Consider the following 26859-nt stretch of genomic DNA (forward strand, 5'->3'; position numbering starts at 1 on the left):
TTTGCTCATCAAGGTACAAACAATGTAAATGTTCCCTCAAAGGTACAACAGTGGTTTTAAGGTCTGATTGTGAACCTTAAATAAGTTTTTCCCAGGTGAAAAGTTTGTATTTGTACCTTTTCATAACTGAATGATTTAAAACAGTAAAATAAAGTCCTGGAGACGAGACGGGGTGTGTGGAGTCAGTACAGCTTAGAACATATCATTTCAGTGGATTATGGTTCAGTTATGTTCCCTGACTAAAGGTACTGAGATGTACCCTCGAGGGTCCCAACACAGTGACAAGACAGTGACAGTTTAGTACCTTTTTTCTGAGGGTGCACTGGTTAATGCGGCGATGGCAGCTACAACACCGGTGCTCGTTATGTACGCTGGGCTCAAACCTCTTTTAAAAAACTGTTTTGCATTGCAAAGTTTGCATGGCTAACTGGTTAGCTGAGGCTAACCTGCCGAGAACAAGAGCGTTCTGTTTGAATCTGCTCCACATTGTTGCCTCCTCCCCTTCTGCCATGAGTGGCCACCTGTGTAACGTAGGTGTGAGTGGTGAGTCAAAGTGGGCAAGTCACAAAAGTAAAAAAAGAACCAAAACGGGGTCTCGCGCTGTGAGAGTGGCTCCCAGTTCTAGTCCTATACACTCAGAAAAACAGATACAAAGCTGTCACCGGGGCAGTGCTCCTCTTGTCACTGGGGTGGTACCCTCAAGGGTACATCTCAGTACCTTTAATCAGGGAATATAATTAAACCATAATGTTTAATAATCCTATAATATTCTATTGAAATTATATTTAAATAAGTTATGTTGACTCCACACACCCCGTCTCGTCTCCAGGCTTTTTATTTTACTGTTCTGTTTTGAAACATTCGGTTATGAAAAGGCACAAATACAAACTTTTCACCTGGAAAAACTTATTTAAGGTTCACAATCAGACCTTAAAACCACTGTTGTAGCTTTGAGGGGACATTTACATTGTTTGTACCTTGATGAACGAAAAATGTAGGTTCTGTGCAGGTGCACAGAACCTTTATTTCTAACGGTGTAGGGAATACATGCATTGTGGTCTAACTACTCTGGCAGATCTAATTCCATTCATAGCTTATTACTAAAGCCTCCGTGAGCTGTGTCATAGTAGGGATAACAGAACTGTACTAATCTCTGGGACTGTAAGTGAGAGTTAAGCTTTTGTGTAACTTGACAGCGCCTGGTCTGGCTCCCTTTCCTCTTTTGCCCTCTGCTGGCCTTTGGCAGTAACTCTAATTTCTGTATACAGGACAGTGTGTTTCTGTAGGCCTACCTCAAGAACATGAGCAGCAGTGAGGTCACTGATGTGCACACATGTTATTAGCAACAGCATGTCAGGACTCCAGCGTAAGAGTTCAGGAAATCATGATCTTCTTTCTCGCTGGTCATTTTTAATAATAATAATAATTATTATCATTATCGTTATCTTCAGCTATTCAGACTTTCAGACTTCAAAAAATAATAATAATTTCATAGTCCTGCCTAGGGCATCTCCACTGGCTGCCCAGATCTATTAATTGCCTTAACACGTTTCTCAGGTTTCTGTCGTGAGCTTCCCAGTTTGCAACATAATGTCTGTGGAAATTTATATAATACAAAAAGTTAAAAATAAGGTAAAAATATAAACTCTATCCTTCACAGAACTTAGCAATATAAAGAGAATATAAATAAATAAAAGCAAAAATATTTACACTGTAAGGATATTTTCCCCGAATACTGGTTTATATTACACATGGGCATGGTGAGGAGTTAACAATATAAACATTATAAATAGAAAAGCAAAAAATCTTTACACTATAAGATGGAAAACATCTCCTTTTTGTGTGCAGAGCACCTAATAGACCTGGCTTTGGGAATGATAACAGGGAAGCACAACGATATCAGAATCATAATGGTGTCAGCTGATGTTTGCTTAAAAATATTGGCACTGGACAGATGTTGAGATTTGACCTATATTTCACACCAGAATTTGATCATGTATTTCTTGTACTCTGGAAGAGCAGAATGTTTAGATGATGCCATCACTCAAAATGCTTTTGTGCAACCAAAAAGAACTTTATTGTTATTGAATTATATATACACTAACATAGATTTTCAGAAAGTACCCCCATATTTTTGTTTTCAAGAAAGACCTTGAAACATATATACACTAGATCATTCAAATAATCCTTTAGCCATGAATGCTCTTCTACACTGTACCACTTGTAAATTGATAAAAGTATTTGTTTTGTAACTCTTTTGCTCTGTTGTTGTTAGATTGTCAACCCCTTTGTATGTACATTATATAATGTTCAATAAAACTTCTAAATGATGCTGGGACATTGTGGTAAAATTAATTTTACTGCATTTGTAAATGCTAATGCAGGCGGATGTACCCGGCAGAAAAAACAGCATAAACCAAAATTAAGTCCAAAACAGGTCTATGCAGGTCTGGTACTGGTTTAGCTGGTCACCCAGCATTGTCATGCTGGTCCAAACACAACATATGCTGGTTTTGATGATGATCAGCACATCAGCTTCCATTGCTGCTGACCAGCATAGCAGCATCCAAAACATTTGCTGGTTTTGCTGGTGACCCAATTCTGGCATTAGCTGTTTTTTCTAGCAGGGTAGTACCAGTTTCTACAGAAACACTACAGTGCCAAAAGTATTCGCTCGTCTGCCACACATATGAACTTGAGTGACATCCCATTCTTAATCCATAGGGTTTAATATGATGTCGGCCCACCCTTTGCAGCTATAACAGCTTCAACTCTTCTGGGAAGGCTTTCCACAAGGGTTAGGAGTGTTTATGGGAATTTTTGACCATTCTTCCAGAAGTGCATTCATGAGGTCAGACACTGATGTTGGACGAGAAGGCCTGGCTCGCAGTCTCCGCTCTAATTCATCCCAAAGGTGTTCTATCGGGTTGAGGTCAGGACCCCGTGCAGGCCAGTTAAGTTCTTCCACACCAAACTCGCTCATCCATGTCTTTATGGACCTTGCTTTGTGCACTGGTGCACAGTCATGTTGGAACAAGGTGGGTCCGTCCCCAAACTGTTGCCACAAAGTTGGGAGCATGAAATTGTCCAAAATCTCTTGGTGCTGAAGCATTAAGAGTTCCTTTCACTGGAACTAAGGGGCCGAGCCCAACTCCTGGAAAACAACCCCACACCATAATCCTCTCCACCAAACTTTACACTTGGCACAATGCAGTCAGACAAGTACCGTTCTCCTGGCAACCGCCAAACCCAGACTCGTCCATTGGATTGCCAGACGGAGAAGCGTGATTTGTCACTCCAGAGAACACATCTCCACTGCTCTAGAGTCCAGTGGCGCTTTACACCACTGCATTCGACGCTTTGCATTGAGCTTGGTGATGTAAGGCTTGGATGCAGCTGCTCGGCCATAGAAACCCATTCCATGAAGCTCTCTACGCTGTTCTTGAGCTGATCTGAAGGCCACATGAAGTTTGGAGGTCTGTAGCGATTGACTCTGCAGAAAGTTGGTGACCTCTGCGCACTATGCGCCTCAGCATCCGCTGACCCCGCTCTGTCATTTTACGTGGCCGACCACTTCGTGGCTGAGTTGCTGTCGTTCCCAATCGCTTTCACTTTGTTATGATACCACTGACAGTTGACTGTGGAATATTTAGTAGCGAGGAAATTTCACAACTGGACTTGTTGCACAGGTGGCATCCTATCACGGTACCACGCTGGAATTCACTGAGCTCCTGAGAGCGACCCATTCTTTCACACATGTTTGTAGAAGCAGTTTGCAGGCCTAGGTGCTTGGTTTTATACACCTGTGGCCATGGGAGTGATTGGAACACCTGAATTCAATGATTCGGATGGGTGAGTGTATGCTTTTGGCAATATAGTGTATCTGCATTTGCCCAGAGTTCCCATATTGGATCACCACTAAAAAAAAACTCGTAAAATCCACTGTCAAAAGACATTAAGGCTTGTTAAAACAATGAACATATTAATGCATTAATTACAAAGCTTTAATAAACATTACAACATTGATACAATCGTGTATTTACTAAGGCGTACGATTTTGCACGTCGTTTGAGGGTTGTGTGAGTTTTCAGCATTTGCTGTATCTTAGCGTTCCCGACTTCTTGGCATAAAAAAAGCATAAAATATCGCTTTGGCTTTTATACCTCGCCTACTCACTACACCGAGACACCCTCATAATCTTTTATTTACATGAAACTGCTTAAGTAATCAAAAGGGACACCCCCCCATCTTTACTAATGGAACTTTCCGGAGTTTTGCCGCAGTGGTTGGCGCAATGATACGAAAAGCCGTGTGCCGAAGCACGACAACCTCTCCTGCGAGGTTCCTCCGCCGCAAGAGCTCATAATATATGTGCTGTTGGGAGGTAAAAACAAGTTCACCTCGCATTTTTTCCTGTTTCAGTGTAACAGATGTGTGCAGTTAGGCGTTATTTGGAAATATAAGTGATATTGCCTCCGAACATCTGTTAAATGTGTCAAAGCGGGAGAGCCAGGTCTATTTTTTTTATAGCCAAAAGAAGTCCCGGTCAGGTTCCGCCATTTCGGTCAATGCTATTGTTAGCGGAGTTAACCTCCCGCGACGGTGAACGGAGGCAGTAGTATGACTATATTTGATTAAATTAGAGCCGTAATGTTCGTAGGGTTATATTTCATGGTACAAGAACAAAGAAAAAGACTAACTGGCGGTTTAAAACTGGTGGGTGCGCGCGCGAGACGTAACTGAGGTGAATTTGCTCCGCGCCTCAAATCGGTTAGCTTCTCTCGTTAGCTTAGCCGGCAGCGTAAGGAGAAAGGAGAGGTCGCTGTCCTGAAAGACCGGCTTCCAGCGCTTCGTCAGACTCGCAGTGAAAACCTCACCGTCTTAAAGCTGAATAGACTAACTCGTGGAGAGTTTGCTCGGTGGTTATTGTTACTGTATTGACTCAGTAGCTCCGCGTTTCTTCTTGGCACACTGACGACCGTCCGGCGAGACTCGAAGACAGAAGGGGAGATGGCGAGCTCGGTGGGAAACGTGGCCGACAGCACAGGTAAACGTGACCGTACAGTCCGTGTAGCCGATCGGCTGGCATACATAATAGCTAACAAACCATGGCTTCAGCCTCTTTGAAATGGGCTCATTAACGTTATTCCATAAGACTAAGAACAGTCTTCGTTTGCTTCTGGCATTGACGTGCTTAATCGCTTTCCAGATTAATAGCTGACTGGCTAACCTGACTGATTGCGACCAAGTTAGCTTGGTTAGCTGACGGTACTTTGTAGTTTCAGTTCTTGTTTGCGATGTACAGGTAAGACCCACGGATTTTTGAGTATTGACTAATCATAACACATTGGTTCAGCAGCTGCGGTGAGCGTTGTCTTTAGTTGCTGTAACGTCTATTCAAACAATGCAGATGACGTAAGCTACTCAACATAGATAGCTGACGTCTCTTGTGAGGGTTGTAGTCTGTAAAATTATGCGTTTCCTGTAAGTGAAGTCAAGGTGTATCAAACGGAAGTGGATGATCTGGTAGAATGTAGTATCACGATACTTCATAAGTTAGAATAAAGTAGTGGCTTATTTTAAAGGTACTGTAAACATTATGTTGTTTGTATTCAACATTTTGCACACTGTGCTGCACTAAATCCAATCGAACAGGACAAATTATGCTGTCTTTGTAATAAAACGTGCAGCTGGGATGTGATTTCTAAGTACTGCCCATATCCACAACATGCCCAGGAAAGCATATTGTGATGTAACTAATCGTGATAACAGTAAATGTTTTCATATTGCCCAGTTGTAATATCAAATCGTGTTAAGTATTAGTGTCATAGCACTAGTAGGGGTGTAATGATGCTTAAGCTACATTTGAGTTTTTAAGGTCGATTCAATTCAATTTTCAGCCGTTTATGTAAATGGATGCATCCCAAACTTCGCACTTCTATACTGTACATACCACGTGGATAAGTGCACTTTTTCTTACCTACTACTTAGTGTTGTAGTGTGTGGTTTGAGATGCAGCCTATGTCTTAAATTTCACAAAGGGTCCAATTATATATAACGCAGATGTCAATAGTAGCTGTTGGGAAAAATAATGAGCGCACCAAATAAGTGGAAGGGGTTTGGAGAAGTGAGTAAACATTAGCTGATTATTTACTGGGTGGGGTGCTGAAGTGCTAAGACGGATGTAAATATAAATGGATACTCTAGGGAGATTATAATGGCTTGTTGATGCACCCGCTCTCCAAATAATACATAGATGAGGCTGTATGAAGAAAATTGAATGTTAAATTCACGTCCACAATAGATAACATGACTGTTTGGCTGAGTACTAACAATAAAAATAGCAAAAAGACAAGGTCAGTCTTTGATGGACAAAAGAAAATATTTTAAATCAACATAAAAACTTTAGGTATATCCACTTGCAGCTGCTTCTACCAATTTTTAATGTTTTTACCTCCTTTTTATGAACGCATAACAGTTACAGTATTGACGGTTGACTGTCAGATGTAATCTGATTGTTTGGCAAGTGCATAAATTTATTTGGATTGTCACTGTTTTGTCACACTCATTCTCATACCTCTTCTCTACATCTGCATTTTTCTTTCATTTAAAGGATGTGTTCAGCCTTTGAACGTTATCAAAGACAAATATTGCTTCAGTGGCATCATCAGGTGCCTAGATAAGTCACTGATTGACTGTTTTATAAGAAACAGAGTGCTACCCTCCCCATGAGACTGCACTGGAAACCTTTCACATTGATCTGAACGCATCCTTTAAGCCCATTTTCTTTATTGTAGTTGTGTGTGAATGAGTTTTTCCCTCTTTTCACATAGGCCTCTTATGTTTGTGTCATTAAAAACTCTATTCTCTTTTTAAGCATGTGCCTTTTTGACATAAGACACTTGAATGAGTAGTCTGCATGAGTTTTTTAAAAAAAAAGTCATCATCTCTGTTCTTGTCATTTTTATTTTTTGCCTCATTTCCATTTTTTCTAACATGTTGTTTTCCCCCCTCCTCCTACGGGTTGTGTTGGTGCCACAGAACCAACAAAACGTATGCTTTCCTTCCAAGGGTTGGCTGAGCTGGCACACCGCGAGTATCAGTCAGGTGATTACGAGGCAGCAGAGCGCCACTGCATGCAGCTGTGGAGGCAGGAACCTGACAACACTGGCGTCCTGCTGCTGCTGTCTTCCATCCATTTCCAGTGCCGCAGGCTCGACAGGTGAGGTGGTTCAGGAAGGCCTCTGTCCTTTCAGTGATCTGCCTGAAGCACAGTGGGCCTAGCTCACTCTTCTTGGTTGGGAGGTATGAGATGGTTCATGGAGTGGTGCTCAGAGGTTCTTCATCTTTTTGGTCTTTCTTCCACGGGGCTGTTTTTCTGTTACATGTGGTGGTGACATGATTCAAACAGCATGAGAGTGTCTCACGTTTATTGAAGTGATGTTCTTTGAAACTGGGGCAATGAGCTTTATCTGCTTCTAGTATTTTAGAGATTTCTTTTAAAAATAAATACCTCTGGGATCATGGTAATTGTATTATGGACATATGGGAACAAATGGGAATTGGATGATTGTTTCCCTTACAGACCAAGAAGCTTACTAAATCAGTCATGACGTTACCTTTATTAAATGTAGTATATTTTTAGATAAAGATAAAAGCCAAATGTTAACATGCTTAACTGTCAAATGTCCATGCATCAATTAAGTGGCTGTTTTAAGGAATTGAGCTAACAAACATGGTGTTAATGTTGATCACATCAGAGTACAGGGTGATTGAAAAAGATTCATCCGATTTCAAAGCGCCATATATTACAACCGTGAGGCGCCTAGGAACCAATCACATACCAATTGAAAGAGGGGGTCATATAGTTTGTGACCGTCACTGGAAGATGGCTCCCTTCAGTCTGCGAGGTTATGAGACCCCTGAGCAGAAAGCGTTTTGCATTCTCCACTTCAATAAGAGTGAATCCGTCAGAACTGTGCAGTGTGATTTTCGTGGGCAGTGAAGCTCCAACAGCTCAGAGTGTTCGTTGTTGGTTCCACAACACTGGATGATCTCCGAAATCGCACTGAAAGAGCCGTGAGTGCAGCGACACCCGACATGCTCAATCGAGTATGGGATGAATTTGACTATGGCGTTGATGTTGTCTGTACAGCTGGAAGAGGTTCATACTGAGACCTTGTACAATTACATTATAAACTTTTTGCTCATTTAAACCATTTACAGTTTACTGCATTGATCTGTAATGATTTACAAGTGAAATAAATCATTTTGAAATCAGAATAATCTTTTTGAATCACCCTGTACACCAAATAGTACACTAAACAAATGGGTTAAATTAGTCAACTCATCCTAACTGGGTTCTACTCTAACTGTCGGCTGTAAACGCATTTTCTTTGATTGGCATGCAGGTCGGCGCACTTCAGCACTCTGGCCATCAAGCAGAATCCCATGCTGGCTGAGGCCTACTCCAATTTGGGCAATGTGTACAAGGAGCGCGGTCAACTGCAGGAGGCCATCGAGCACTACCGTCATGCGCTCCGCCTCAAGCCGGACTTCATCGACGGCTACATCAACCTGGCTGCTGCCTTGGTTGCTGCGGGGGACATGGAGGGAGCAGTGCAGGCTTATGTGTCAGCTCTCCAGTACAATCCTGTGAGTGAACACAAATCAAGTTTTACAGCTACAATGCTTACTTAGCGCTTTACCCATCTGTACCAAACGTCTATGTTTTGGATTAATAGTGAAGTTGAAATTTTTGTTTTTCCTTGCAGGATCTCTATTGTGTGCGCAGTGACTTGGGCAACCTTCTCAAAGCTCTTGGTCGTTTGGAGGAAGCAAAGGTCTGTTTTGACATGTCAGCCTGTGCATGTCTTTGTAAAGTTTTTTTTTTCCCCCCTCATTTTTTTTCTGTTCGTTCATTTTTGTTCAAGCTATTTATTGATTCTACATCCCTTCTTAACTCTTAAACCTTTACTATCCTTTTGGAGTGAGTGCTTCCTTCTCTTTCCAACACTAAGTCCCTTTTCTGCTCTCTTTGAGTGTGGTGGTCTGTACTCATTTCTTATTCCCACCCTTACCCTGGCCCACCACTTCAGCCCCACATCACCGCTCACTCTGCTGCTCAGCAGGCCTAGCCTAAGCCTTAATGTGTACAAAGCCCCTAAGCCTTCATCTGGTCCTGTCAGTTTTGGGACAAAAATACTCCTAGGACAAAACATTAGACTGCTCTGATGTAATTTCTTTTGTCATTGGAAATTTTCCTCACCTCTTCCCCTGAGCAAGTCTAGCCCTAGTCACTTTCATGGCAACCAAAGAGAACTATATGTCTTGGTCTTTTTTTTTTTTTTTAAATCTTTTTTTGAACAATTGGGTAATGGCTAGAATAGAATGAACCCCCTTCTTTCCATTGCCTTCTCCTGCTCTCTCTCACTCCTTCTGCTTCTCTATGTTTAAACATTGTGCTTCATCCCGGCCTGGCGTCTATGTCAGTGCCCCTCAACACAGGAAGAAAGGCTGGGGCCTTCTGTGTCTCACCAAAGGGAGAATCTTTAAACATTGCTGTTCTGGCATGTTGTTCTTTTAGCGTAATGGAGGGATTATGCTGGCTCGGTCTTGGGGAAAAAAACACAATGGATTGATATGAAGTTAGTGATCTTTGCTATGCTAAAAATAAGATGGCTTCTAACCCAAAAACGTTTTCGATTCGTTGTTGTCTACCGAGTAGCCATGTAGAACATTCCTTTTGGCCGACACGGCAGATTTTCCACCCATCAGTAAAAAAGGCTCTGGTGCTTGCCGACCGTCACATACGCCAACACTTGGTCCAGCCCCTTAATGGTGGATCTGTGGGAGATTCAGAGGAAGTTGCAGAGAGAGATTTCTCCTCGCTGGTTAGAAGCCCTCTTATTTGTGCCACAGGGGGGAGGAGTGGGGAGGAGCACTTGGGTGCCAGCACCCACCACATTGGCTCTGTCGCTCTGCCCCCCCGCGCGCTTGCTCAGGGCCTGTGGAGTGTGCGCGCTTAGAGCTGCCTGCCTGACCCTCCAGCCAAGCCTATTGATGCTCTCTGAGAGCTCCACAGTGTTTTAGCTAATTACCAAGTCCCCAGTTTAGTTAAATTTCTGCCCCCATATTTGTCCTCACTCAGGATGACTAAATGGCATTTGGGAGGTTTTGGGTGTCATGCATTGTCCACACTGTGACGTTAGCTCTGGGCTGTGCCAGGCAGGCAGCTCCCTATCTGCACTCCACTGCACGCATCAGATGCGTTGATTAGAGAGAAAGAAATACACATGCGCAGCACAAGCATTGACCTCTTTATTTCAGAGCTGTGGAGGCTTCTAGATACAAATCATTAAACCACAGACTTTTTTCTTTACCCATTGGCCAGGATTCAAGAAGGCAGGACAGGATAAAGCAAACAGTGTATTAAATCATGTAAACTAAGAATTTCAATAAAAGGAAAGAAAACAATTAATGATTATTTTCTCACTTTTGTCTCTCCCAGTATGATTAATGCTATGATTAATATTATCCCCAAAGAAATGTGTTCAGTTCATTTGGGGAAGATCAAGCCAGTTAGCCTCCCTCCTTTGTTTACATTTGGAACAGGATGAATCAAGTTAAGAACCTTTCTTTACGATATATATTACAAAGCCTTTCTTCTCTCTCGTCCCCCTATTTGCATTTTCTTTTCATTTTAAAATTGAAATCCTGTACATTGCATGAGTGAAAATTGAGTAGGATGTTTATTTTTTTGGTTTGTTTCTTTCTGTGAATAGATTTTTTTTTTCATATCCATATGAAACCAATGTATTGATTGCCAACTTTTACTAACGGTCTTGTTTTCTTATTTTGTCTCTTTTGGTTTTTTCCACCGCTGATATTGTTATTTAGAAGGTTTCAGGTGGGTGACACTATTCCTGCGTAGGTGCGGTCCGGCGGAAAGGAACACTAGGGCAGCATCAGTCCTCTCCTCTTCTTCCAGCTGCGGCCGCCCCCCCAGACAAAGTCCAAAAATATGGTAACGGGTTTGTAACTGCCAACAAAAGAAAAAAAAAATACTTCTTCATGCCTGAGCTCTTCTGTCTTGTGGCTACCTTTGAAGAACAAAAGAAAACAAGAAAAGAAAGGATAAAAAAAAAAATGGAAAGAAATAGTGTTATTTACAATTCCTCTGTATAACTTAACATCGCCCTACCAAGTAATTAAACATGGATTGGATGCAGTAAGCAAACAAAAACACAGTAAGAACCCTCTAACTCTTACTTGTTAATTATTTTTTCCTGTTGCTTTGGTTTATCATTTTTTTTCCTCTTGATTTGGAGTTGCAGCGTTCTGCTGAGCAGATGATGCGCTGTGAGTCTGCAGCGACGCAGGGGCTGCGCAGCGACAAAACGCCCTCTTTTGCGACCCAAAAGGCGCAAGCGCGCGACAGACGCTCCCCCTTCCCCTCCCCTCCCGGCCTGTGGCCTGCAGACCTGCCTGCCCGCCCTGCTAGCATGGCCCCCAGTGGACCCCCAGCCCAACACAGGGCACCATTGGCAACATTTTTAGCACTAGCCGTCTTTATTAAGCTCTTCGTATACCACTCCAAGTCAAATGGAATTGGTCTTGGCCTTGGCCTCCCTTTGCTGTGTTCCTGAAGGGTGGTGGGCTTCAGAGAGTGGTCCATTCTGGTGGGGTCGGGAGCCCTTGGCTTTAGGTCTGTGGTCTGTGCTCTGAGCCGGAGTAAGCGCTGGCGAAAGCGGAAAGCAGACATGGCGCAAGCAGCGACCGCGGCGTGGCTAGACACAATAGCCGCCCGTGTGGTATTTTGCGCTTGCATTACAGGGACCTCCATCTACACGCTGTACAGGCATTTAAGGTTGTGATTGTAATATGGTTATTATGTAATATGGGTATCGATTAGAACTTTGTTGTTGATGCACATTTGGATGTATTACACTGTACTTGCATAATGTTGAACCTTAAATGTAAAATTCTGATTCTTTTCTCTAAATGTCTCAAACTATTTTTTCTCAGTGAGACCATAACTGAAGAATGTCAGTCGGAGTGTAGGTGCTGGTCATATTTGCGCAGCGCAGGAAAAAGCGTGCAGCTTAGCGCGGCAGAATGATGCGCTTGCGAGCCCACGCTGTAGACTCACTTTTTGCTTTTTGGAGAGTGAATACTGACTGTAGTTTTCTCTGCCCTTTTTGTTTTCTTCCTTTTTATTCAATCTTTTTTATTTTCTTTTACAACCCCCATCTCCCCTGTCTGCTCTACTACTCCCTCCTTCCCTCTTCCTTCTGTTGTTTTCATTGTTAACCCGTTAAAGGCTTGCTACCTGAAGGCAATCGAGACTCAGCCAAACTTTGCTGTGGCGTGGAGCAACCTGGGCTGCGTGTTTAACGCCCAGGGAGAGATCTGGCTGGCCATTCATCATTTTGAGAAGGCAAGTTGAAGGAATTGCATGCATGTCTGATGAAGCTCTCAGTCTGATGCAGTTTCATAGTGTAGGTTGATACATTTTTTGGTGTGTTTTTTTTTGTTTTGCAGGCAGTGACTTTGGATCCCAACTTTTTGGACGCTTATATCAACTTGGGCAATGTTCTTAAGGAAGCCCGCATCTTTGATAGGTTAACATTTTCAGTATTTTCTATACCTTTATTTTAGTATTGATTTAACTTGAAAGTTCAGAGCAGCAAGAGGCTTTTAGTCATGATGAGAAATGTTTTTCATTACAGAGCTGTTGCCAGTTATCTGCGAGCCCTCAGCCTGAGCCCCAATCATGCCGTGGTTCATGGCAATTTGGCCTGCGTCTACTATGAGCAGGGTCTGATTGACCTTGCCATCGACACCTACCGACGTGCCATTGAGCTACAGCCTCACTTCCCTGATGCATACTGCAATCTCGCCAATGCATTAAAGGAGAAGGGCAATGTAAGGAAATGAATTTCCTTCTGGTGCTACCTGGTGTCTTTGTGATGTCTGTTGTAGTTTTATTATAATGGGTTGCTAACTTGGTTGTGAGTTGTCTGTTGGTTTCAGCTGGGTTGGCTTAGTCTCCCTGTAGCCTAGGCTAACTGTCTGTCGTCTCTTGTCAGGTTTCTGAGGCAGAGGAATGCTACAACACAGCACTGCGTCTTTGCCCCACACACGCAGACTCTCTGAACAACCTGGCCAACATCAAACGGGAGCAGGGCAACATCGAGGAGGCTGTGCAGCTGTACAGGAAGGCTTTGGAGGTGAGATGTTGTTCATATTTGCTGAATATAGGTCAACTCTATTGTACTGTCTGTGGAAGCACGTGTGCATACTTAGACTCAAAGATTACTTGTTCCTGAACACTTGATTGTGTTTGACAGGTGTTCCCAGAGTTTGCTGCAGCCCACTCAAACCTTGCCAGTGTCCTTCAGCAGCAGGGCAAGCTGCAGGAAGCCCTCATGCACTACAAAGAAGCTATCAGGCATGCTGTTGTTTTTTTGTGACACATTTTATATATTCTGAATTGATGTCATCTTGTAGCCTGTAACTTGTAAGTAATACTTTATCTTTGAACACTTCTACAGGATCAGCCCCACTTTTGCTGATGCTTACTCCAACATGGGAAACACCCTAAAAGAGATGCAAGATGTGCAGGGCGCACTGCAGTGCTACACACGCGCCATTCAGATCAACCCTGCTTTTGCAGATGCTCACAGCAACCTGGCTTCCATCCACAAGGTATGCTGTAATACCCACCCATGGATAGTGAAGGTTTTTCTTGATTTCTTTCTGAATGTGCTTGTTAAATGTGTGCATACACCCATAGGACTCTGGGAACATTCCAGAAGCAATTGCATCTTACCGCACTGCTCTGAAGCTCAAGCCTGACTTCCCTGATGCTTACTGCAACCTTGCTCACTGTCTACAGGTATGTATTTTCCTTCCAGGTGTTGTTTTGCCTCCTATGAGGCATAAGGATTTAATGATATCCTCTTTTATTTTAATTGTTTGCATTTTAAAGATAACATTAGCATCACATCGATAAGTCTGATAGGATTTGCTGCCTAGCTTTTCATCAGAAATACCATGTTCTCTTTTGTTTCTTTGATATACAGCGTTTAGTATGTGTCTTGTTATAGAACTAGTGACTGTGCCACGAATCCTCAGTAACAAAGCTGTGATCAACTTTCCTTTTCAGATTGTGTGTGATTGGACTGACTATGATGAGCGCATGAAGAAGCTGGTGAGCATTGTGGCTGACCAGCTGGATAAGAACCGTCTCCCCTCAGTGCACCCCCACCATAGCATGCTATATCCTCTTTCCCATGGCTTCCGCAAAGCCATTGCAGAGCGACATGGCAACCTCTGTTTGGACAAGGTACAACACAGCACTGTGTAATGCTGCTAGATATTTCCACATGAGAGGTTTTGGAAGTTAAGTTTTGACTTTGGTTAGTTTAAGGATGTTGCACTGTATCAGCAGCCAGCTAAACAGAACATGCGAAGAGATTGTGTGCAGCTGTTTATGATGTGTGACAGTCTTACCATCATTGATTTTAACAATCCCATGGACTGTGCTGCAGATAAATGCTCTTCATAAGCCTGCCTACGAGCATCCTAAAGACCTCAAAGCCAGCGCAGGGCGTCTGCGGATTGGCTATGTCAGCTCAGACTTTGGCAACCACCCCACTTCCCACCTCATGCAGTCCATTCCTGGCATGCATAACTCTGAGAAGTTTGAGGTGAGTTCAGTTGTAACTTGTTTCTGAAGCGCTTTATAAACTTGGGCTTAAAAGAAAGCCCAGTACATTAACCTGGTTCCATTCTGTTTGTAGGTGTTCTGTTATGCCCTCAGTCCTGATGACAGCACCAACTTCAGAGTCAAAGTGATGGCTGAGGCTCATCACTTTACTGATCTCTCCCAGGTTAGAACATACAGGAAATATAGCCTTTGGCCTTGTTTTCTATTCTGTTAATGTTCCAGTATAATTATTTTTTTTCTTTTAATGTGTATTTTTGAATAGATCCCTTGCAATGGCAAGGCTGCAGACAGGATCCACCAAGATGGGGTTCACATTCTCGTCAACATGAACGGCTACACCAAAGGAGCCCGCAATGAGCTATTTGCCCTGCGCCCAGCTCCCATTCAGGTATGCATTTAATAGTCCACGTACACCGATCAGGCGTGACATTATGACCTCCTTGTTTCTACGCTCATTGTCCATATTATCATCTCCACTGTATAGGTGCACTTTGTAGTTCTACAGTTACAGACTGTAGTCCATCTGTTTCTCTACATACTTTGTTAGCCCCCTTTTACCCTGTTGTTCAGTGGTCAGGATCCCCATGGACCCTCACAGAGCAGGTACTGTTTGGGTGGTGGATCATTCTCAGCACTGCAGTAACACTGACGTGGTGGTGGTGTGTTAGTGTGTGTTGTGCTGGTCTGAGTGGATCAGACACAGCAGTGCTGCTGGAGTTTTTAAACACCTCAGTGTCACTGCTGGACTGAGAATAGTCCACCAACCAAAAATATCCAGCCAACAGCGTCCTGTGGGTATCCCCTAATAAACAAGGAGGTGGTCATGATGTTATGCCTGATCGGTGTAGGTTTTCGTATGTATGAGTTGAATTTATTTCTGAATTACATGAGTACTTTCTGTTCAGGCGATGTGGCTTGGATACCCAGGCACCAGTGGAGCTCCTTTCATGGACTACATCATTACAGACAAGGAAACTTCTCCAGCTGAGCTGGCTGAGCAGTACTCTGAGAAGATGGCTTACATGCCTAATACGTTCTTTATCGGAGACCATGCCAACATGTTCCCCCACCTCAAGGTATGACATTATCTATATATTCATTGAGTTGCTGTTATATTTGAAAAATGTTGCCTTAAACCAAGAGAGGAACGTTGCGTTCCGTGTTGCATACTTCCGTGTAGCAGTTTTTAATATTCGATTTTATGCTCTCCAGAAAAAGGCAGTGATCGACTTCAAGTCCAATGGACACATCTTCGACAATCGCATCGTGCTGAATGGCATAGATCTCAAAGCTTTCCTAGACAGCCTGCCAGATGTGAAAGTCATAAAGGTAAGTAGAATCCCAAAACACGAACATTTAATTTATGGCATATTTAGATGTATGTGTTGGTTTTCCTAAAATTGACCTCTTTTCAGATGGAGTGTGATGGCCAGGAGGCCACAGACAGTAACGGAGCCCTCTCCATGCCAGTCATCCCTATGAACACCGCAGCCGAGGCCATTATCAACATGATCAACCAGGGCCAGATCCAGGTCACCATCAATGGTTTCACTGTCAGCAATGGCCTGGCTACCACTCAGGTAGTGTCTGTTGAATACCCAGAGTAATTACACCTCAAACACAATAGAGCACTGGTGTTCAAACCCTACTGGCTAAAGAGTTGTTTTCCTTTTTGCATGTGGGTGTTTTTCTTCCTGATATAACTCATGCTGGGCCTTCTGTAATTATCCAGGTCAGTGGAAAAATTGACAGGTTGATGGTTTGTTAAATGGATTTACTAATTTTTCTGATTTTGTTCTAATTGACAAATTCTGTGTCAAATGCTGAAATCAGTGTCTGTGTTTACATGCAAAGAATTTGCTAATCCGATTGAATGCATTCCAATTACAGATTAAGACTGAGGTGTTTATGCTCACTCTTAACAGTCTGATGGAAAATCTTTGTTTACATGCACACTGCAAGTAATCAGACCCAAAATGATGCGCATGCATGAAATACCCCTTAGAGTAAACGTTACCATGACGGCAAACATCACGTGAGACGAGTTTTCAGTTGCCGTGCTTGTGTTTTAACATTGCTTTAAAATGATGTGAGACTCAGGAAAACGTCCTTATTATAGAAGGCCGAGAGGAAGACGTCGTGTTCTGAGACACGTAAGCTGGACGTCCGTCCCACCGCCGTCTTTTAAAGATCAGAGCATAAACTTCGTCTCCTCTGCAGACCAGTTTCTGCCCCGCCATGTTGAACGGTATAGACTTTCACTATGACGCGACGAACATGATCAGAATGTACTTAAACTTTCCGATAGGGAATGTAATCAGATACAGGCGTTTACACGGATATTATTCTTCTATTTAACAGATTATTTACGGGATTACCCGCCTCGTTCAATCGGATAGAAATTGTATTCCAAATGACCTCAATCAGACTAGACTGAGGTGTTTACATGGACGTATTCTGTTCCGATTGAGCTATTAGTCGGATTATTAGCGGATTATTAGGCTGCATGTAAACGTGGCTGGTGTTAAACTAGCAGTGTGGCAAGTTGCATTGTGTGCATTTGTGATAGATGGATGCAAAGAAATGCATAGCTTTTCCACAGGGTTATGCTGAAAGTAATTCTAATCCACTCCCCCCAGATCTGCATGTGTTCTTAATTGGTGCTTGAATCATGTAGAAGATCAAGTAAAGAGAAACCAACACTTTCAAAATACACTATTTTTGTAGCAGTTGGGATGGAATATCACTACGTGTTGTTGTTTTTTCAGATTTTTACTCTCGAGGAGGTTGTAGTATCTGGGACTGTAGCCTTACAGGTATGAGATTTTAGCTGGTACAGAACAGCACGCTCTGAGGCGGGATGTGCAACAGCAACTCTTCCTCAAATTCTTCAGTTCACTGGGTCTTTTGCACAGCTGTAGGTGGCACATGACATGGGGATGGAGTCAGATGCTTTGTGTGAATGCACACCTAGGTCATGTTCAGACTGATATTTGGTATTTGTCATGGTTTATGGATGGGTAGATTTGTTGTGGCCGTGTATCTACTAGGACCTTTGTGAGTTGGACAAAAATACTATATTCTTTTTAAATAAATAATTATAACAGCCACGGATGTTCTGTAAAAACTGAAAATAGGATGTTATGTTAGAGGAGCATGGCCTCTTCCGGTTTCCCCTGTTACATCAAAAACATGACTGCAAAATGCCAGAGGGCGCCAGTGAGCATGTCCTCAATTAGGGCTGCAACTGATGATCATTTTCATTGTCGATCAATCAGTAGATTATAGGGGTGCGGGAAAAAATCGATTCTTAGATGCATCGCAATGCGGACGTGAGCGATTCTGAATCGATTCACAAATGTCAAAAAATCGATTTTCTAAATATTTAATTTATAATGTAACGTTGACGGAACGCAAAAGGCGGAACTTGGAAGTGGGTAAGTGCAGCGCCCGGACAGTCTGTGGCGGCACATAACCAAAAACACAACTGGACGAGTGAGAAATCCGACCGGCTCCCTCTGCGTTAAAGCCAGGTTAGGTCAGGAGTCACAACACAAATGATAAGAAGAGCCATTTTGTCCTTTCAACAAAATTCAAACCACCTTGGGAGCCACAACTTTTAATGTCCAGTATGTCTCAGTATGTGATAATGTCCTAGTATAGAATAAACAATATAAACGAAAAGGTGGACTTGCTCTACTCTGCTTTAAGCTTTAGCTTAAAAATTTTACTCATGTTCCATCTTAACCCATTCATTTTGGACTCGTTCAGGAGCGCCCTCTAGCGTTTGAGAAACCTGGAAGACATTAATGAGTGTTACAGGTTGTCAGGTTATATTTCTAATTAAATGCATTTCCTCTGATAAATTTGCTTGACTGTTTTCACCTAAGCTGGAAACAATGAAATGGGAACCACCACTTCAGATTTCTAAACTGTTTGCACTCCATTAGTCAATACATGCTTGTTCCATGTGTGCAGAAGTAGACAATGTAAATTGTATTGAACTGGTTCAGCAACAACATTTCCAAGATCATTATTTTACTAGTGCATAACAAAACAGCTCAGAGTGAGAAGGGTCTGGCTGCAGACACGCACTCTCAGCCAGACGTGCACCGCCAGCCTATTAATGACGTCAGTGCTGCTCTGCCACAACAGTGTTTTTGTCGGTTTTATGAGGGGAGAAACAGCGAAACAACTGTTGGGTAACGAGTTACGCTGAACATATGTTAACATTATCATACTGATAACAATCTAATTAAACATAAAACCGATCAGACATATATGTCCGATTTATTCGCAGAAAAAACGAACAGGCTGCTGCTGAAACCAGTTAACGTCATGCTGACGATGTTTAGAACCGTTAGGAATGAAACCTGCCTCCTGATGGGAATTGGCTTGATGGTTACTGTTAGAGACCATTAGGAAACGAACACATGTATCTGGAATCAGTCCTAGAACACCTGATTAAATGATTTGAATCCTTTACACTGTGATATCAACCCATCAGGAAAACACAGAATACCATTAGCGATTACAGAAAACCACCAGGAACCAACATACACTTTTAATGGGTTCTGTGACTTTTGTTCAACAGGGAGGTACATTAAATGTAACCCTCTAGCTGAATTATGGATGAAAAATGAGTTAAGTGATGTCACGTGACGTCACTGGGGCTGAGAGTGCATCTGTCTCGGAGTGCATGTCTGCAGCCAGACTCCATTGAACAGAGTAGTACTGCTGAAGTCGTGTTTCATCCATGTTTGGACTACTTTTGAGAGACCATTCTTATATGAATTTGAAAGCAGATGTAGTTGATTTGTGCAGGTTTAGAGCTACTTAAATGTTTCAGATGAAAACTGTCCAAACCTAAACACACATTGAAAAGCATTTCGACAAATAGCAAACCTGTATTTTCAGTGTACCACTGTTTTCAGTGTACAGCTGAAAGATTAATTGATTTTATATCGAAATCGCAATTTAAGACAAGCAATTTTCAAATCGTAAGAGCCGCAGTTTTTTTTTTTTTTAAATAGCCTACATGGTTAAAAAGATCTTTAAGGTTCTTAAAAAAAAAGTTAGTTCTTTAGTAAAGACAGTCATTCTATATAGAGCCGTGAATACTCAACAACCCATTTGCATGCTTAAATGGTTCTCTGCATGGTGAAATAGTTCTTTAGATCGATGGAGAAATGTGTTGCATGTGGTTCTATATAGCACCAAAAAAGGTTGTGCTATTGTTATGATACCAAGCTTGTAACAGTAAAAAACACTTTGGTGCTATATAGAACCCTTTTCAAAAAGGTGATATATAGAACCATTTACAACACACTCTCCATAAATCTAAAGAACCATTTGACCATGCAGAGTACTTTTTAAGCAGGCAAGTGAGTCATTGAGTGTTTATGGTTCTATATAGAACCATTTTCTTTACCAGAGAACCCTTGAACAACTTAAAGTGTGTACATTGGCAAAAGTGTTGTTTTTTAAGAGGGGGAAATTGAAGTGCCTGTAGATGAGTTAGGCCAATCAGAGGCAACCAAACCTCCATGTGTTGTGACATCACAACCACAATTTACTGGGAGTTTGGCTCAGTTCATTCAGGGGTCGAGCCTTAAGCCAAAATATGGATATTCTGGTCTTCTTGGCCAAAATAAATCAGGCCTGAATCTCAATTTATTGAAAATCGCAATTTAAATTGCAGATGCAATATTAGTTGGAAAAATTGCAATTAGGTATATTCCCCAGATCATTCAGCCCTATTTCAGTGAACACCAAAGTACATAGCATTCCTCTGTTTAACCTTCGATATGTCTGCTGACCCGCTTTTTTTCTTTTCTGTGCCCAGCAGATCAATAACAAGGCTGCCACAGGAGAGGAGGTTCCCAGAACGATTGTGGTGACCACCCGCTCTCAGTATGGTCTCCCAGAAGACTCCATCGTCTATTGTAACTTCAACCAGCTCTACAAGATTGACCCCCCAACTCTGCAGATGTGGGCTAATGTAAGTACTGGCAAGATCCAGACTTTAGAGCCATTTGTCAGTAATATTTTGAATGGGCTTCAGAACAGTCTATATCAGTATGAGCCACATTTTTATCACTGTCATAACACAGCCGTCATAGTACGTGTAACTGGCTACAGTATCAGTAGAGATAAATTGACATAGTAAGCTTAGGTGTATTATTTTAACAAGAGACGCTTTGTAACCTACAACAAGAACTACCAAACCATAAGGCCCAAGCTTATAAGTGTCTGCATAGAAACGAAACAAGATGGCTTGTTTGTCTTAACCACACACACACACACACACACACACACACACACACCAACGCATTATCGTCAGTCTGCAATAGCTAGGGGTTGCAATTAGATGATGGTAAACAGTACATGATCTTACAAGACTAGCGATTTACCTTCAGTTGTGCATTATGTGTGCCAGGGCTGGGCGATATGGCCAAAAACCATGATTAAAAAATCCATATCAGTCAATATCAATATTATCGAGAAATTTCAATAAATGTCAAATCATTATTTCTTTCAAGTTTGAAGGCTGATTTTTGCTCCTGAGTGGTTAATTGTTGTTTTAAACTATCCTTTATGGTCAGAACATGACAAACACTGGCCACCCAGTGGAACATTTCACAAATCTGTCATGGGAGAGTGGGAGAAAGTTTCTGGTTGAAAAATTCTGGTTTTTGCCAGCTGGAAAAGCACGGAGGCAATGTTTGTAATATTCATAATTTAAGAAAGAAAACAGATTATTTTAGCTGTCTGGTGACGAGAGCTAAACTGTTTAGTTTCTCAACAGCGTCAGCTTAATACAAACAGCAAACATTAGCTGGCTCGGTACATCAATGATGGATCGCACCGCCTTACTGCCATCACTCCTACCACATCCATGTCAGAGCATATCATAGTATTCAAACTCCAGCTAGCAGACGACTGGATTTCTCTATTCTGTCGTAGTAGTTTGGAGGATGAACCGCAGTATATCTGACGCTCGCTGTGTAAAAACACTAACTGCAGTGTGAATCTCTCACACCAGACAGAGTCCTCTTTTTAGGTACGTTTAAACTGAAATCTGTGCTTTTTTGTCTTGTTTGATCTACAGTAACATCAATTCGCTGTGCTGTGCGAGTGACGGAGCGCTGCTTCAAGTTAGCCAGCTGCTAAAAACAGCTGGCCTGGGAAGCTAGCATTCTCACACTCTTCAGTGCCACACATGCAGCATTTTCAGTTTGCTTTCGTTTAAATCCGTGCAGTGCTCTTTCTTTCACGTCCGTTGCTTGGGAATGCACTAATACTAAAATATGACTGTAGTTGTGAGGAGCAGGTGTGATGTATTGCTGCTAGAGCTTGTTAGGATGTTAGGAAAGAGGGGACTTCACTCTGAGCCAGTACAGTTATGACACTCATCACTCACACACTTGGGCCCAATTAGAGCTGGGCGATATGGCCAAAAACGTTATCACGATAAACAAAATTCATATCGTTCGATATCAATACATATCGCGATAAATGTCAAATCATGATTTCTTTCACGTTTGAAGGCTGATTTTGCTCCTGGGTGGTTAACTGTGGTTTTAAACTATCACTTATGGTCCGATCATGACAAAAACTTGGCAAACAGTGGAACATTGCACTAATCTGTCATGGAAGAGTGGGAGAAAGTTTCTGAGCTGTTTTTATCAGCTTGAAAAGCACAGCTGCAATTTTTGTAATAGTCATGATTTAAGAAAGAAAACAGATTATTTTAGCTGTCTGGTGACGAGCGCTCGGCTATCCCGTTACAAACGCTAAACAAGTTGCCAACAACAGTGCTAAACTCTTTAGTTTCTCAACAACGTCAGCTCGGTTCGGTAGGTCACTGTTGTCACTCCTACCACATCCATGTCAGAGCATATCACAGTATTCAGACACCAGCTAGCGACGGCTGGACTTCTCTGTGCTAACGTAGTAGTTTAAGGGGTGAACCGCAGTATATCTGATGTTCGCTGTGTAAAAGCATTATCTGCAGTGTGAATCTCTCACACCAGACAGAGTCCTCCTTTTAGGTATGTTTAAACTGAAAGCGTTGATTTTGTGTTGTGTTTGATCTCCAGTATCATAAATTCACTGTGTTGTGCCGAAGCGCTGCTTCAAGTTAGCCAGCAGCTAAAAACAGCTAGCCTGGAAAGATAGCGCTCTCCCGCTCTCCAATGCCTCACGGCTTCCTCAGTTTACTTTCGTTTAAATCAGGGCTGTAATTTACATGAACCCACTTCTTTCTTTCACTTTCGTTGCTCGAGAATGCACTAATACTAAAATATGACGGTTTGGCGCTGTAACACGGCGCTGCAGACGTGATTTAACACCGCTAAAGTTGTTAGGATGTACAGAGAGAGGTGAGTTCACTGTAGGACAGTACAGATACTCCACTAACCTCGTCACTGACACTCGGTCACAGGAGAACAGATCGCCGGTAGCTCCACTCAAACAGGGACTGTATAACTCTCGTATCTTACTCATGGCCCCCTCCCTCTCTAATCATGTAGAAAAACTCGGAAGTGCGCCCTCTCCTGGCGACAGCAGAGTAGTGTCGCTTTCCTTGCAGTGGAAAACGCCACCAGGGCTTTTGCTAAAATGTGGAAGTGTGAGAATGGTGTATTATTTCGAACATTTATCGAACCTGTCTTATCGCTCTATCGAGGAAAAGTTATATCACGATACTTATCGTTATCGTTTTATCGCCCAGCCCTAGGCCCAATCCAATTCCTTCTTTTTACCCCTACCCCTTGTTTTCAAGTGTCACCCTAACCCATTGAAACTGAGTTACAAGGGGTAGAAATCTTGCCCTACAAAATAAAATAAAAAAATAAAAACGATTTTAAAAACCTTGCTTCATTAACAGCTACTAGCGCTGCTCTATAGGTGACCCGGCCCGTCTTCAGTGATAGCAGAGGAGGGTAAAGTTCAGCTCCTCACTGCTGGGCTTTAGTTACATTTAGGGCATCATATGCCTTCAAAGAGGGGGACAATTATTTATTATCACCCCCCCCTAATTCTTCAGTGATATGAAGCTGAAGTCAGATATTCACCAGCTTCTTGTTCGAATTTTCCCGTTCCACCTTAAATGGTGCAGCAGTTACTGCTGGACTATTTAAGGTGGAACGAGAAAGTTAGCTAGCTAGCTACCGAGACATTAGCATTCTATTAACGATTTTTTTTGTGCATGTTACAAAGAAAACGGCCATAATACACTGAAACGACACTGAACTAAAGATAATACAGTGGTCATCGTAATTTTGTAACGGAGAAAATTCTCACATTTGTGGGTTTCTTTGGTCCCTTGTTCAGCCATCTTGCCGGGTTTTTTCTTTTTTTCTGATAACTCTCCGTTTGGAGTCTCTGAAAAACCTCTGTTTGGAGGGCCATGTAGCCCCAACACTTCGCCCCCCCTCTATCTCAACAAAAATTGGGACACCCTACCCCTAGATGTGAACGCGCAAAACAGAGGGCTCAGGGCTAAGTGGTAGGGGCGAGGGGTAAAATGGGATTGGGCCTTGGTCAGAGGAGAACAGATCGCCGATTGCTCCACTCAAACAGGGAATATAACTCCACTATACTATATTTCTATTGAGGAAAGTTGTATCGTGATAATTATCGTTATCGTTTTATCGCCCAGCCCAAATGTGTGCAATGGCGGTATGAAGTGAAAATTTTGATGAAAAACTTCTAACGTTTCTTTCAGTCCTGCAGTTTTCAGTACAGTTCATTTAATTTCTTTTTATTTGTTCCAGATTCTGAAACGTGTACCCAACAGTGTACTCTGGTTGCTACGCTTCCCAGCTGTGGGTGAGCCCAACATTCAGCAGTATGCCCAGAATATGGGTCTTCCTGCCAACCGCATCATTTTCTCCCACGTGGCCCCCAAAGAGGAGCATGTGAGGCGTGGCCAGCTGGCTGATGTGTGCCTTGACACGCCGCTCTGCAACGGCCACACCACTGGCATGGATGTTCTCTGGGCCGGCACCCCCATGGTTACGATGCCAGGTAAGCAGCACATTTTGTGTGGTAGCCTAGATCAGAGTTCGCTGCCTTTTTGCAAATTAAATAAAAAAGCAAAGGTATTTGACAGTTTAATCGTTTTTCAGGGGAGACGCTTGCCTCCCGAGTAGCTGCCTCTCAACTGACTTGCCTCGGCTGTCCTGAGCTCATCGCCCAGAGTCGCCAGGAGTATGAGGATGTTGCTGTAAAACTTGGCACAGATATGGAGTAGTAAGTAAACCTGCCAAATTCATTTTACACTCGCATGCCTCTGAGGGTACCACTGTGTAATCTCATCTTCTGTCATCTTCTGCAGCCTGAAGAAGATTCGTTCCCGTGTGTGGAAACAGCGAATTTGCAGTCCGCTTTTCAACACCAAGCAGTACACGATGGACTTGGAACGCCTCTACCTGCAGATGTGGGAGCACCACGCCAGTGGAGCTAAGCCTGACCACATGATCAAGCTGCAGACGCTAGAGACCAGCGAAAGCAACTGAACTGTCTTGCAGTCGCATGTCCCCCTCTTCCCATCTGTCCCAGACCTTTTCCTTCAATCAGCTACCTTCGTCCCACGCACCCCCAGTTTTCTTCGGTGTCAGAGACTCGATAGAGCCTGCAGTTGAGCACCATCACAGTAATCTGACCATCCAGCCACAGCTATCTTTCCTGTGAGCCAGCGAGGAGAGCATAAGGCTTGAACTCCTTCACTGAGACTCTTTTCCCCAAAAAATCCTGTTCTTGCTGGCTTCACTCCAGCTGCTTTTCTCTTCTGCTTGTGTGTGGAATCTGAAAGGGGCTTTAAGAGCCCCCTAATTGTGATCTACATGTCTTTAGATTAAGGTTTTTTTTTCAAGGGTCAGAGGAACAGCGATGTACCTTGGAACTTTGATATGTTACTAAAATGAATGACTGGGTTTAACACGCTGACACAAACATTAGCCTTTTTAGTTGGCAGATATGCTTCTATATCTCTTTTAGCCTGTTCATCATGACCCTGAAGTGATGTGGAATGGATGTGTGGATGGGAATGATCACCGTTTTTCCTCACTGATTGCCAACATCTTGATTTTTTTTTTTTTTTCTTTATCGTTAATGGTAAACTTTCTCAGTTGTACCATTTGCTGAAACACGCTCAAAATGTCTATATGGACAAGCTAGACCGCAGAGCTTCTCAGTACACAGTGAACATGGCCTGCAAACTACCCCAGTATTGACCCCACTTGCTAATTTCTTTTATTATTTTTACCAGGAGAGGTGTAGGTAAGTATTTTCTAAGCTGTCTTCGTTTTGTACACTGTCTTCCTATTGATCATTTTATTTATGTCATGTCAGTGAAGTTCTGCAAGGCTCTTACTTAAACTGAAATAAAGAAATGTGGCAAACGTTCAGAATGATTTGCGAGTCTGTTTTCTATACGTATCAGCTCTTCATAAAAAACTTGTATGGCTTACTAACTATAGAAATTTATTTGATATAGAAATAATTTGCACTTGTTTTATTTTTCAATATTACTCTGAACCTAAGTACAAGTTGTCTGATCCTGATGCTGTAAAATTGTTTTGTTGTCCAAAAGTGAATTAAAATGATTCCTCTGAGCTCAGTGTTTGCATTTAAGGTGAACAGGTAAGATGATCTTGTATACCAATGTTCCTCTACCCAAATTAATCGCCCTTTTACAAGTAAGTAAGGCTGCAGGTCTGTTTTAACAAAGCTCTGATCTGTAGAATCAAATGTCTCACAACAGAAGGCACAGGACTGTTTTGGAGTCTAGCCCAGGGGTTGGCGAACCAAATGTTAGGAAGAGCAATTTTGTCAAATTTTAACCAAAATCTACCACCTTGGGAACCAAAACATTTCACATCTGTTTTATTGAAGTGACGTTTCACCATCTTGGCTGTAAACATATCTCGGTATGTGCTAATGTCCTAAAATAAGCTAAAAATATAATGTGAATGAAAATCCAGATTTAATTTGCTCTACCTTAAGCTTTAGCTCAGATATAGCTGCTTTTCTCGCAGCTTCCACAGGAAGCTTTTCCACAAAAGTGGAGTATTTTCTTGTAAAATGTCTCAACGTTTGACTTTTCATGAGGCTGAAGT

The 26859-nt window shown here is 42.4% G+C and overlaps 1 protein-coding gene across 7 annotated transcripts; it reads left to right on the top strand.

Moving 5' to 3' along the window:
• The first annotated feature begins 4537 nt into the window (after positions 1 to 4537).
• ogt.1 (O-linked N-acetylglucosamine (GlcNAc) transferase, tandem duplicate 1) lies at positions 4538 to 26148 on the top strand. Of its 7 annotated transcripts, none has more exons than XM_036569341.1 (23): positions 4538 to 5047; positions 7042 to 7222; positions 8412 to 8655; positions 8775 to 8843; positions 12323 to 12439; positions 12544 to 12623; positions 12732 to 12927; positions 13092 to 13232; positions 13353 to 13453; positions 13557 to 13710; positions 13799 to 13900; positions 14171 to 14350; positions 14556 to 14714; positions 14808 to 14897; positions 14997 to 15122; positions 15640 to 15810; positions 15947 to 16063; positions 16150 to 16314; positions 17503 to 17550; positions 20580 to 20735; positions 24514 to 24766; positions 24868 to 24991; positions 25077 to 26148. In XM_036569341.1, exons 1-23 carry the CDS (start codon positions 5011 to 5013, stop codon positions 25255 to 25257), a joined length of 3192 nt encoding a protein of 1063 aa, XP_036425234.1. In that variant the 5' UTR covers positions 4538 to 5010; the 3' UTR covers positions 25258 to 26148. The 7 variants fall into 7 exon arrangements, with proteins under 7 accessions (XP_036425234.1, XP_036425236.1, XP_036425237.1 ...); XM_036569343.1 differs by having other exon boundaries at positions 20583 to 20735; XM_036569344.1 differs by having other exon boundaries at positions 7072 to 7222.
• The last annotated feature ends 711 nt before the right edge of the window (positions 26149 to 26859 follow it).

This window comes from Colossoma macropomum, unplaced genomic scaffold (assembly GCF_904425465.1).
Source record: "Colossoma macropomum unplaced genomic scaffold, Colossoma_macropomum, whole genome shotgun sequence".
NCBI classification, from domain to species: domain Eukaryota; kingdom Metazoa; phylum Chordata; class Actinopteri; order Characiformes; family Serrasalmidae; genus Colossoma; species Colossoma macropomum.